The sequence below is a fragment of the Lupinus angustifolius genome, unplaced genomic scaffold, assembly GCF_001865875.1.
Source record: "Lupinus angustifolius cultivar Tanjil unplaced genomic scaffold, LupAngTanjil_v1.0 Scaffold_45_82, whole genome shotgun sequence".
Lineage (NCBI taxonomy): Eukaryota > Viridiplantae > Streptophyta > Magnoliopsida > Fabales > Fabaceae > Lupinus > Lupinus angustifolius.
In genome coordinates, this window is record NW_017721833.1 from 886 (window position 1) to 13,957 (window position 13,072).

Genomic DNA, 13,072 nt, shown 5'->3' on the forward strand with positions numbered 1-13,072 from the left:
TTTTTCATCTCATTCATTCTTCTTAAACATAAGATTTAATATATATATATATATGGAGCTATGAACCATACATGATTGGTTATGAGGCGAGATTTACTATTCTCACAATTTGAATATGAGAATTGTTCTCATTGAGTAGCTCCCTATATATAAAATCTTAAATAAAATACAAATATATTACAACTGTTTTATAACTTACAATTGATTGAGAGAGGAAATATATTTTCATAACTTATAATTGGTTGAGAGAGAAAATATATTTTCAAAATAAACGAATCAATATAAAATTAAATGACAAATAAAAATATTCTTTAAAGTGCGTTTTTTATTGACGTGTGTTCATTTTGTAGATTTGTTCTTATTTTATAGACAAATTCTCATTTTCATTATTTTTTTTTGTTTATTTTTCATAGATTTATTTATTTTGTTATTATACAAAAAAGAAATAAAAAACTAATTTATAGCAAACCATATTTGGGAATCCAAAATACATGAAATATTTAAATATAGATAATTGAATACACTTGATTTATTTTATTTTGTTTCTTACATTTGTTATTAACATTGCTAATATAACAATATTAATTTATATTTTGATACTTTGTAACAATAATTATGAAACTCATAATTTTTATGATCAAATATTTATTTATATCATATGAGTTCATATTACTATGATAATAATAGTTTGTACTCAATTATATATTATCATGTCTTACTATATATTTGATCATTATGTTGCGTAATTTGTCAATTTATGGACGATTAATATATTATCAGGTCTTACTATGCGACAAAAGTTATGAAGACACTGTGTCGTTACATTAAAAAACGTATCCAATGAAATTAATTCACAATTTTTGTGTTTTTATATATTTCGCTTTATTTTATCAAATTATTACACAATATTACTAATATAAATTTAATAATATTCATACTTATGTACTTCTAAATATTCGTCAAAATCAATGTCTTATGAGAATGCTCAAGTAATATGTGATTGTTTAACCATATGAATGCACAGGTAAGATGAATGTTCTTAACCATGTGAATACACAGGTAACATGTGTGTTTCTTAATCATTAGAATGTACATTAAACATATATGTTCTTAATCACACGAATGCACGAGTAACATGTGTGTTCTTAATCATATGAATGCACAAGAAACATATTTTTTCTTAACCATATGAATGAATGCACGAATAACATGTGTATTCTTAAGTATTAAAATGAACGGGTAACATGCGTGTTATAACCATTAGAATGCACGAATAATATGTGTTATTAACCAAACGAATACACGAATAACATATGTGTTATTAAACATACGAATACACGAATAACATGTTTATTCTTAACCATGTGCCAAAAAATTATGGAAATTTTGTTATAATGTAAACTAACAAATGAGAAACATAACTACACTTAAGTTAAAAGTATTTGTTTTTTTACTAAAAAATGACATCAATTTGATTGTTTTTTGAAAAAGAATTTTTTGATTGACTCAGCTGGTTCAACCGGTCCGACCACCCGAGTCACAAGTTTTAGGCTTAAACTGATCAAGTCAATCCAATTTGATACAAAACCAATTAAATGAAAGGTTCAGATCGGTTAAATGTCCGATTCACGGTTGAACTGGTCAGACCGGTCAGTTTGAGCTGAGTTTTATAAATTTCGGTAACTATATTTATTTGACCTATGATTTTTATTTTCAATTTGTTTCTCTACTTGAACTCTAATAAATACCATTACAACCATAATAAATGGTTAACAAGCTAAGATAATGTTACTATTTTAATAGAGAAAAAAAAGATGTATCCTGAAGGATAAGTATTTGTAATATTGTCACTGAAAAAAAAAGTGTGAATATAATAATATAAAAGTTTTATATATTTTTAGTTTATTTTATATCATCTACTTTCAATTATCATTGACTCTTCAAAATAATAATATAAATAAATAAAGTATGATATATTAACTGAATATAAATATTTATGCTAACAATTTATAGATATAACACTTTTTACCATTCGAATTTAACTATTATTAATTGATTTTTAAATATAAGTAAGATAAATGTATGACATATATCATACTCATTTTAATATAATTAAAATTATTATATATGAAATTTTAAAATAAAAATAAATTGTTAGCACTAATGTTAAAAATAAAATAATTTTATTTGTATTTAAATGGTATATAATATATATATATTAACATGTTAAATATATCTAGTACATTTTACATCAAGTTAGTCTATACTCTAATTGATTTATAAAAAAAGTTTTAATCTCACCGTCTGGTGATATACCAGAAACCTAACCAGTTTTCACTCACTACGGGAGATTTTTGATCAAGAGATTAAGGTTGAAAAATTTTTCTTAAGCAAAATTACCGTTTTGTTCTCTTAACTTTTTTCCCCACTTTATCCCGTACGTTTTATTTTTATTTTTTTTGTAAAAGAATCCTTCATGAGTTCCAACTTGAAGTTGCAAGTGCGTGCTCTGTTTTAATGTGCAACACATAATCGGAGATTGTGAATCAATAAAAAAGAAACAGTTATTGTTTGAATTGATCTGAATTCTAATCTATTTTGTGAGAAGAGAAGAGAAGATGGATAAATCATCAAAAGGTTACGCCTGGGCTGTATCTGCTGGATTCAATGCCGCTCTTTCCGCCATTTCCACCAAACTCCCTTTTCACCAGGTTCTTCTTTTTTCTTACCCCATTCCATCCCATTATTATTATTATTATTATCTATTATTGTATTTGCAATGATCCTGGAAACAGTTTCTCTTCTTGCCGATCTACTCGCCACATACCCACTAGGTGGGAAACACAACACATTTACTGTCCACAAAGTGTGTCACACTACGAGTTGGTGCAGTGGTGTATGACAACACTAAATCCACACACAGACGTCAAGGTTCTGAGAGCGACACGAGAACATATCACTTAGTGTGATGGAATACCCTTAGTCATACAAGAAAACAAAGTGTGTTATGCCATCCATTGTGATTGGTGAACAATAATTAGATATTGAACTTTTAAATTAAATACGGATTAGCTCACTTTTTGGGTATGGATCGTCCTTTATTGTATTTGTGATGATGGATCAAAATAAACAATGATGTATTGTGTTTGTCTAATTTTGTAATTGTATAACTTGAACAGATTGTTAGGTATGGGATGGTGTTATTGTTTAATGTCACGATGTGGACTTCTTATGTCAATAGTCTCAAAGCTCTTTCTTCTCTCCAAGCTACTGTCACCAATTTTGCTACCAATTTCATTTCTTCTGGCTTAGTTGGTTTCTTCTTCTTTCATGAATCCCTCTCTCCTCAGGTATCCCTTTATTCTCCTCTAAATTGTGTTATTTTTTTGAAATTTTCAAATGTATACTTAAGAGGGCATTTGAAAAGAGCTTATGTGAAAAACTTATGAAAATAGACAATAGTTTATGATCTAAACTCTTTTTAGCTTATTTAAATAAGCTTGATAGAAAGGCTTATGAAAATAAGCTCTATTTAGCCTGTCTCAAAAAAGCTTACGGAATAAGCATGAGCACCCGGGTTCATCAAGCGTGAGTATCTGGGTTCATACATCAACAGCTGTGCTCCCCCTTAAAAAAGAGAGAAAAAAACTTTGCCGCTAAAAAATAAACATTTAATCTAGCTTTTTTCCTAATCTCGCCCTTAGTGAATTTGGTACCTCTGAAAGATCCAGGGATGATCCCTTGACATAAATTTCACCTTCGAATGTATTTCAATACGCCACACTGACCCTGACATTAGGACATATGTTCTATTCTATGCTTGGCATGATGAATAAAAGTAGAACATTCTATTCCCATGTTGTTCCTTTTGTGCCAAAGGCTACCTTAACATTGTTCAGCTTGTTTGCCATTAACATAGTAGAGGAAAGGACCAATTGATTCTTCTTTGTTACTATTCATCTTGACAATGCCAAGTAACTAAACCACCAAAGAACCCATGGCTGGTTATTTGCGCCGTTATGTATTTAACTTCTTGATTCAAGTATTTCTGATGCAAGGAAATTATCTGCAGTGGTTTGCAGGAGCCTTGCTTATCATAATCGGCGTAGTTATACTTAGCAAGTCAAGTATTGAGACAAAGGTTAGCACGGATTAGATGTTATGGTTCATTGTGAGATCTTCCAGGCATGCCTATTAAAGATAGATGAAGGCTAGCATATGCAACTGCATGGAAGTAGATTTTGGTCAAAAATATGGAATAGTCAAGTTAGATCCTAGATCATGAAGCAAGGTTGTGCCATTTGTTATTAGCCACTCGCAACTTTTAGTTGCACCATCTTATGACTCATTTATATTTGTATTAAGATTTCTCTTGCTTCAATCATTATATTTCAAAACTGTTATACTTATGATTTATGGATAGTAGTAGTAAGGACTAAGGAGGCTCCTTGAAACAGTCCCACTTACAGTTTAAGGCTACATACATGTACCCTCCCGCCTCTGATATAGATCTTGCACAAAATAGTGAAGATATTGTGGTTGCAATTGCACAAGAGGGTACACACTGCACGAGTAGCTTCTTGCCTTTGCTAATTTTAATTGTGCCGGTTGGTATTGGCCACAAACAACTTTTAGTAGTAGCATTTCATATGGCTCTTTTGTCTATATAAATTTACATTATTGATTAATAATCTCAAACTCCACTTAATTACCAACAAGATATTGATCTAGTGGTATAAGACTCTGTTAGATTTACAGGATGACTTAAAGTTTAAGCCTTTAAGGGTTTGATTCATACGAGCGACCCTTGTTGGAAGGGGTAGCCACACACCCTGAAAGTGATTAGTTCCTTAGCCATAAAGTGAATGGATACCCCTGATATGACAGAAAAAAATTCACTCATTATGTAAGAGAGTAAAGGGAAATTGAAATTGATTCCTGCAACTAAAAATTTACCATCCATCCTGTACAATCAAATGAAAAAATCTCATCAATTTACGAGATCATTAATCATGGTTTCTACTCAAGTGGAGTGATAGTATGTCTGGTATTTTATGTGTTCTTGCCCAGTCAAATATTCCTTTTCATTCTATGTTACTACACACGTTTTCCTAGATAGGCAATGATGATTGCTAATGCTACTATGTATTTCAATAAAAAAACTAGGCTTTGTTATAGCAGTATATATTTTTTAAATAAATTTAAGGTGGATTGGATCTTGCGACTTACCAAGCTAGGCATATCCTACGATTCAAATAATGATTACTTAGTTTTTTATTGTTTTGATTGGCAAATCTTTTACTTCTATTTTCTTTAAGGCGAGGGAGGAGAGAGTGCAGCTCTCAGGTTTGAAGCTAAGTTAGTGGTACTTGTCACATGGGGACTACTAATGCTATGTATGGATTGACCCCAAAAGAATGACTTGCCCAGCCGTATGAGCCAGGAAACTTTCAAATACGAGTTTAGGAGAAGAAATTTACTCACCTATTTCGACACCAAAACAATGACTTGCCAAGCCGTATGAGCCAATAAACGACACCAAAACAATGACTTACCTAGCCGTATGAGCCAATAAACTTTCAAATATGATTATCGGGGAAAGAAATTTACTCACCTATTCCGGTTGCAGATAACATGTCATTTGATAGGAATATTTTGAAATTGCAGATGTTTGGTTTGATTAGACCCATACCCCTAATAATTATATTAAATGGTTCAAAACCAATATTACATAAAGTTTGGGTTTCTTACCTATTTTTGTCTATGCAATATTTGTAGTAAAAAATAAAATATCATTATGTTTATGATTATCGGTTTTCTTTAAAACAATTTAATAAATTAAGAAGGGATATCATATGTGATGTAAAATTACACAAATAATTAGTTTTAATTCTTAGGATTTTGATTTGATTTGTTTTATGCTATTTTAATATTTATCTTGCTTACCTAAAAATCCAGATAAAATGATAATAATAAGATAAAGGGCATAAAAGTACTAATATCCAAATAAAATAAGTCAAACAAAATCCTGACTGTCAAAACAAAAATATGTATGCAATTCCTAATCAAATCATACAGGATATTATCCCTTCTTGATAATTTTGTTAGAATTAAATTATTTTGTAGAAAAATTATTTTACATAAAATAATGATGCTTTTATTTGAGAAAATAATAATCCATTATAATAGTAAAGGGTTGATAAACTGTCAATACATCATCTATCATTTATATTTACTTATTATTGACTTTTACAAAATGAAGTAAGAGTGTAATATCTTTGCAATTGCAGTGTTAAAAATTTATACATAGTCAGTAGATCATTCACTATTCATTTATATTACTTTTATTTCATAGTCAATGATGATGAAATATGAATGGTGGATAATGCAGTGAAATATAAAAATTTCTTATACTTTCAGTGTATACATCTTTTTCTAAAAAATATAATTTAAATGAATAATGAATAATAACAAACGTTGATAGTGTATAAATATTTCACTTTAAAAAATCATTCAAATTTGTCCTTAAAATGTAGTTTGAGTGCAAAATAATTTTCACGCCCTAAAATACAATTAAGAGGTGCGTGACTTAATATTAGTCTCTTAACTTCAAAATTTAACTCTTTGGTTTGGACTTGATATTTTCCATCAAATTTTAACGGAGTAGATGTTGAATAATTATTTTTCTGATGGGACTAAAGTTTATGATCCTTTTCATACATTTTATATTTTTAAAATATAATTTTTCATAAAAGATACCCAAGAGACTTCAATTAAAATGGTCTTCAAGAATGTATTTTTTGGTATGCATCGGGTAAATAATTAAGAATTTAATAATTATACACTTGACCTCATTACATAGACATTCCTGAGTTTTAGCGAAATTACATAAATCATTATTCATTTTTATACACATACACAAACCCCTATTTTTTTATACTTTCGTTATACTGACCACCTCTGCATGAAAAACAAGTGTAATCTTTTAACAAAAAAATGTGACAAATGCAATTTAGTTAAACAAAACATGATATATTGTGGAGAAAAAATCCAAATAATATATGAGTCAATACCTCTTTATTATTTTTGGTTCGTTACGATATAATATAAGAACGATTTAAACAATATCTCATTAGAATTGTTGATGCATTTTGTAACAAAAAAATAATAAAGGTACATTGGTCTATATATTATTTGGACTTATCTCCATAATATATCATGTTTTGTTTAACTTAATTGCATTTATCATATTTTTTGTTTAAAAATTACATTTATTTCTCATGCAGAAGTGATAAGTATAATGAAGTGTAAAAAATGAGGGGTTTGTACAAATGTAGAAAAGTGAGGATGATTTATGTAATTTTATTAAAACTCAAAGGATATCAATATAATTTACTATAATTATTATTAATTTTTAAATAAAAATAATAGTAATCAATAATAATAAGTATAATATAAATTTTTGTACTCAATAATTATACTTTCGAATGCACAATGATTGTCCCTACAAGAACGTAAATAATGTAAAAATATTACTCGGTTAATGTTAAATTTTCATGTTACCTTGTGGTAGCTTTCGCCACTACACTAGCATCAGTTTCTCTTGAATTGTGATTCTCCCTTTCACTTTGGAGCGTGTCACGCAGGTCCCTTTTCTTTCCCTTATTGTTTTTCCCCTTTTTATTTTCAAATTCTTCATAATCGTTATTTTTGTTAACATGGGTTTTCGGTTTTCTTGAAGAAAGAAAAGGAAAATTGATTGGTGTGCTGTTATTACTAACCCAATGATGAAGCTGAAAGTTTCTCAAAGCTGAATTCCAGCTTTTATTGTAAAAATAACTTTTTTTATAAGAAAAATTGATTAGTGTTGCTAACCAGTTAAGGTTTATTTGTTTATGGTCTTATAACAAAAGTGTTTTTGACAGAAATTAATTTTGTGAGAAGCTGAAAAGCTTTTGTTTTTGCAACTTTTTTCTTCAAGTCCAACAAAAAATGTGTAGGTGGGAGAAGTGTTTTTTAAAATCAAAATAATCACTTTTGGTAGGAAAAAAAACAAACTGACTCTAAATCAATAAGGCGTTAGATCTAGTGGTATAAAACCATGCTACATCCCAAAAAGACCAAAATGTCAATAATTCAATAACGGTGACTCGGTGAGCAATACTTGTTGGGAGGGGCAGCCACATACCCTGAAAGTGATTAGTTTCTTACCCATTGGGTGAATGGATACTCTTGGTAGTATCCAAAAAAACTTGCTCTAACATTGGTGTCAATCTGTAGAAAGTAAACTCTTTTTTAGGGGATGCTGCAGATTTGTGTATTTTATTGTGGAAATAGAAGATCATAGGAACGATGATATCGGGTGGAGGTGGAAGATCGTTTTCGACTTCTTCGACATCATCATGGGCACCCACGACTTGGGTGTCAGCATCAGGGAAGAGGATTCAGAGGGAAATGGTGGAGCTCAACAATGACCCTCCTCATGATTGCTCTGCTGGCCCCAAGGGTGACAATCTCTATCATTGGATTGCTACCATTATCGGCACCCCAGGTCTCATTCTCTAACTCTTTCCCTTCCTTATTTAACACTGAATTCATATTTTAGCTGTGTTTGGTAGATATGGTAAGAACGGAACAAATGGAACATATATAAGTTACATTCTATGTTTGTGTATTTTATAAACAAAACATGACTCGGTGAGTTAAATCGCGAGACATTTTAGTTACACAAATGGTGGAACGAAAGAGAACAAATGATACCTTAGTACTCAAGTTCTACCAAAGAGTCGAAAAGACCACTTGCTTATGTTCTTTTTTTGTCTTGGTGCCATATGCTACCTCAGTACCAGATTTCTACTTAATTTGTTTAGCTCTCTTCTTCATTTGTTACCAGTTAAGGTTTAATTGTAAAAATAACTTTTTTTATAAGAAAAATTGATTAGTGTTGCTAACCAGTTAAGCTTACTATCTCATTCTGGCATCTATGTCGAAAAAAATCGTTTTGCCAATAATCATTCACAAAGTTCAAATTATAAAAAGACAAGGTTTGGGCTCAGTAGTACATTGACCACAGACATTACTTATTCATAAGTGTGCTCAACCTATTTATTAACTCTAGGAAATTAATTGCTCATGATGTTTGGCAAGCTATCAAGACTCAGTCTGTAGAGAAGATAGGACTGAAGATATAGTGTAGGTTTTTCAGAACTTCGAAAGAGGTATGATATATACAACAATGAAGCTAAATGTAAAAGCAGACCCAACCAGCCATACAAGTTTAGTGTTCAGAAATATTTTCTAGGAAGTATATCCAATTGAACTTACAGGTGCTAATGCTATCGATAGTCTTTGTCATACCAAGATCGTGACAGAGACAATAACCAAAAAAAAAAACAAGTGAGCACTATATATTATCTTTTCATACTAGGCTCAGTGCAATTATATTAGTAGTTTTGTAAATGTCAGTCCATATAGTAATCCTAGCCTGGATATATTATGCCATTTACTAATACATATATATCCTAAAAATGTTAATTTAGTGAATGGTGAGTGTAGGTTTGCTTCAAATCGAGTTAGCATGAGCTTGCAACCTTGGTGAACTTTTCACTGTTGTTCTCTGTAGGAACACCATACCAAGGTGGCATATTTTTTCTTGACATAATATTTCCTACTGATTACCCCTTCAAGCCTCCACAGGTATTCTCAGCTGCTTTTTACATATAAGGATTGTTTTGTAGTGTTCTTTTGATATAATTGTTTCTTACAAAAGAGTGAACATACAGTTTTAGGAAGTGATTTATTTCAGCTTTACATTTCATAAAAATCTCTGCTTTTGCACTTCGATATATCCCATTATATTTGATTATTTCGAGAATTATATGTCTCGTCTATTTCCCAAGTTAGATTACTAAGAACTTGTCTGTTTATTGTTATCTCTATCTAACTTACTAAGGGTGACAACTTGCTACTAAGCTAGTCGTAGCATCTATTTTCATCTGTAACGAATATTTGGTACTTGTCTAATGTGGGTGCTTCTGACCTGCATTATATGTGTTATAGAGTTACTCAGTTACACCACCAGAAAGTGTATGACATAGGTGATTAAAACATCAATTATATTATAACTTAACCCTTTAATTTATAGAGAATCCTGCCTCTAGTTGAACTTTAGAATATGGATTTTCTTCTTTTTTGATATGAAAAGATGGAAGGTTTATACTAATGTGTGTCGTGTCTGAAAAATTTCCCCGATTAATTTTTCTTCCCTTTGAAGTACAAGGATAAAGTAAGGTTATTAAATTATAGATCATGGGTGAGCTTGTACTGCAAGATCGGTTAGCAGAAACTATGGGTGTGCATGGCTATTGAGAGCTAAGAGGTCTGAAATTCTAGATAGTAAGGGGTTGAGACTTGAGACAAGGATTTTTAGGAAGAAGTAAAAATGACTTTCAGATTGAGTTATAACACTTGTAGTCTAGATTAGTGGTGGATTCCTTTAGGGAAACCAGATTGGTAATGTTGACCATTCTTCAGCTGTGCAACATCCCCTTCTACGAATAAAGATGTGGAGTGTACTTCTTCGAAATACATAAAATCATTTGTATATGTGTGATTCATCCTAATGACTGTTATATCTGATCTGGTGAGATCACACTTCCCTTTCAAGAATATGGATGGTTGATGAATGATGAGATTACCTGATATATAGATTGGTGTGCTATTGTTTTTTGATTTTGAGTCCACTGAATTTTATATCCTCTAATTTGAGCCCACCCTTCCTTTTTAGTACGTTATAATTTATATACAATTTCTAAGTGTTCAACATATATAATGGAAAAAAGGTTATTCATTTGCATGACTGCAAACATTTTCCAGCTCCTGATTAGATTTATAGAAAGTTTACTGCCAGGCTGGTCTGTTTAGCTTTGTCATTTGGAGCTTACTTGGTCAATGGAAAGTTGGAAACTTTCAACTGTTTTTCATGTCTAGTTTTTAACAATAGATAATTGTATTAAATGCTTTTTTTACCCTTTTGTCTAGTAAATCACCAGAGAGTGAGCCTCGGCGGAACTGCAAGGTTGTTTGCCTTGTGACCTAGAGGTCATGAGTTCAAATAATGGAAACATCATCTTTGTTTGTGAGGGTTAGGCTGTGCACATCTACCCTTCCCAGATCCCACTAGGTGGGAGCCGTGTGCTGTCTTTTTTGTCTAATAATTCACTATTACCTCCCCTGTATTTTTGCAATTCTTCATATACATCTCCTCTATTTTTTAAACCTACATAAACTCCCTTACAATGTTCAAAGCGTAGTCTTAAGATCCTAAATGACCCTCCGTCAGAGTTTCTTAATTTTCATAAACTTGCCCCATTGAAGGAAGGTTGGTGTAGTTTTTTAAAATAGAGGGGAGGTATGCGGACAAACCAGAAAAAGCACTGGGAGGTTGAAGTAATTAAAGTATTTTTTACTGTCTTCAATTAAAGAATTGCGGTTGCAGGTAGTATTCAAAACTCGTATTTACCACTGCAATGTAGACCCCGATGGCCATGTTAGTATGGGAATATTGAAGGATGGTTGGAGTCCTGCACTTACAATTACCAAGGTGCTACTTGCAGTTAGATCAATTTTGACAAATCCTGACCCCTGTAAGTTCTTACTCTTCTAAAAGCTTATTTTTATGGTCTTCCTTACTACTTAAGTCAGCATATTCATGTGTCTTATCTTCATTTAAAAGAATCCCTTTGCTCTTGTTTTCTACATTTTAAATTGAACCTTTTTTGTTCAATTTTTTGTTGTTGGTAATCATGGTTTACATTGCAGTTCTATAGTTAAGCCTTTTGCTTTCATATGTAAGAGAAGAGGCAAAACTTGTACTGTTATGTGCCCAATCTTGTATGAAAAGCTTAACAAGATACCAACTAATGATCATGTTTTCCACATTTTCGAGTCAGACAACATTAGTAGTTCCAACACTTATAATCAATTAGTGAGCAAATCATCAACATGGTCTTTGAAATTAACATTATCGGTCAATTTGATCCCTGATATTATGAAAAAGAACAAATTTAACCTTTGACTTTGATAATCATCAGTCAATTTAGTCTCTTTTCTAGTATGTAAATAAATTGCGAATATGGTCCAAGTAATAAAGGCCCAAGTTTCTTTTGGATCCCAATTCCAATATGATCCCCATGCCTCATTAGCCCATACTGCTCCTGAAAGAATACCTATTGTTAAAAAGATAAAACCTAGACTAATAATACGATAACCCCAACAGTCCAATTGTTGAATAAATTGAGACTTGTAATAATTTCTATAAGAAAAAAAAGAAGTCTTATTGACGTTTTACTCATCAATCACATACACCAAGTAGTCACTTATGGTCTTAAAACATAAAGTTATCGTTGTGGTTGTAGATAATGCTGTTGTTCCTGGCATTGCTCACTTGTATTTGGGAGACAGAGCGAAACATGATGATATTGCTGCAGAGTGCACTGTCCGTTTTGCCAAGTGAATATGATAGAGGAGTCCTTTATTCACTTACATCAGATATATATCATGTTCCACAGTTTATGTGAGCAATTGTTCATTGTTCATGCACTTGTAACAAGCTTCTCTCCTTCTCAAAAGCTTTGATAATATACAAGATGGTGTTTTCTCATAATTATCAACTAAGCTTCACAATGGTAGTGTCAATAGTTCAGATTTTTAGTACAAGGGTGTCCACTCACCCTATGGGTAAAAAACTAATCTCTTTTAGGGTACATGACTGTCACTCCCAACAAGCGAACTCTTGATCTTTTTGTCTTTCCGGAGATCTAGTGAGGCCTTATACTACTAGACCAATGCCTTTTGATTGTCAATAGTTCAGATTGAACAAATTTATAAAGTGCCTCTACTGTTTTTCTAAAATTGTACCATTAAAAGCTACAAAACTAACACTTATTATGGCTTTATCACTCTTTAGATTTCTCCTTATCTCTAATAATGATGATTTACTCTTTGCATTTACCCTAGAGTTGTGCTCATGATTTATTCATTGTTTAACCAAAGGGAGCAACAACCCAAACAA

The 13,072-nt window shown here is 31.3% G+C and overlaps 2 protein-coding genes across 4 annotated transcripts; both read left to right on the forward strand.

The window, feature by feature from the left end:
* The first annotated feature begins 2,374 nt into the window (after positions 1–2,374).
* Positions 2,375–4,418, forward strand: LOC109338852. Its single transcript, XM_019576197.1, has 3 exons — positions 2,375–2,711; positions 3,180–3,350; positions 4,073–4,418. The coding sequence occupies exons 1-3, from the start codon at positions 2,619–2,621 to the stop codon at positions 4,154–4,156; spliced, it is 348 nt and encodes a 115-aa protein (XP_019431742.1). The 5' UTR covers positions 2,375–2,618; the 3' UTR covers positions 4,157–4,418.
* Positions 4,419–7,536: 3,118 nt separating this feature from the next.
* LOC109338853 (constitutive photomorphogenesis protein 10-like) lies at positions 7,537–12,714 on the forward strand. 3 transcript variants are annotated; one of them, XM_019576200.1, is made up of 5 exons: positions 7,537–7,646; positions 8,312–8,551; positions 9,623–9,696; positions 11,498–11,645; positions 12,417–12,714. In XM_019576200.1, exons 2-5 carry the CDS (start codon positions 8,353–8,355, stop codon positions 12,512–12,514), a joined length of 519 nt encoding a protein of 172 aa, XP_019431745.1. In that variant the 5' UTR covers positions 7,537–7,646; positions 8,312–8,352; the 3' UTR covers positions 12,515–12,714. The 3 variants fall into 3 exon arrangements, with proteins under 3 accessions (XP_019431745.1, XP_019431743.1, XP_019431744.1); XM_019576198.1 differs by having other exon boundaries at positions 7,540–7,646; positions 8,281–8,551; XM_019576199.1 differs by having other exon boundaries at positions 7,545–7,646; positions 8,299–8,551.
* The last annotated feature ends 358 nt before the right edge of the window (positions 12,715–13,072 follow it).

What these genes read in the sequence shown, in the direction of transcription:
- LOC109338852 (XM_019576197.1), top strand. Translation starts at nt 2,619, where the DNA reads ATGGATAAATCATCAAAAGGTTACGCCTGGGCTGTATCTGCTGGATTC. An exon ending in CCAAACTCCCTTTTCACCAG is followed by an intron (nt 2,712 to 3,179) that starts GTTCTTCTTTTT and finishes TAACTTGAACAG; the next exon opens with ATTGTTAGGTATGGGATGGT. An exon ending in ATGAATCCCTCTCTCCTCAG is followed by an intron (nt 3,351 to 4,072) that starts GTATCCCTTTAT and finishes AATTATCTGCAG; the next exon opens with TGGTTTGCAGGAGCCTTGCT.
- LOC109338853 (XM_019576200.1), top strand. Translation starts at nt 8,353, where the DNA reads ATGATATCGGGTGGAGGTGGAAGATCGTTTTCGACTTCTTCGACATCA. An exon ending in TACCATTATCGGCACCCCAG is followed by an intron (nt 8,552 to 9,622) that starts GTCTCATTCTCT and finishes TGTTCTCTGTAG; the next exon opens with GAACACCATACCAAGGTGGC. An exon ending in ACCCCTTCAAGCCTCCACAG is followed by an intron (nt 9,697 to 11,497) that starts GTATTCTCAGCT and finishes TTGCGGTTGCAG; the next exon opens with GTAGTATTCAAAACTCGTAT.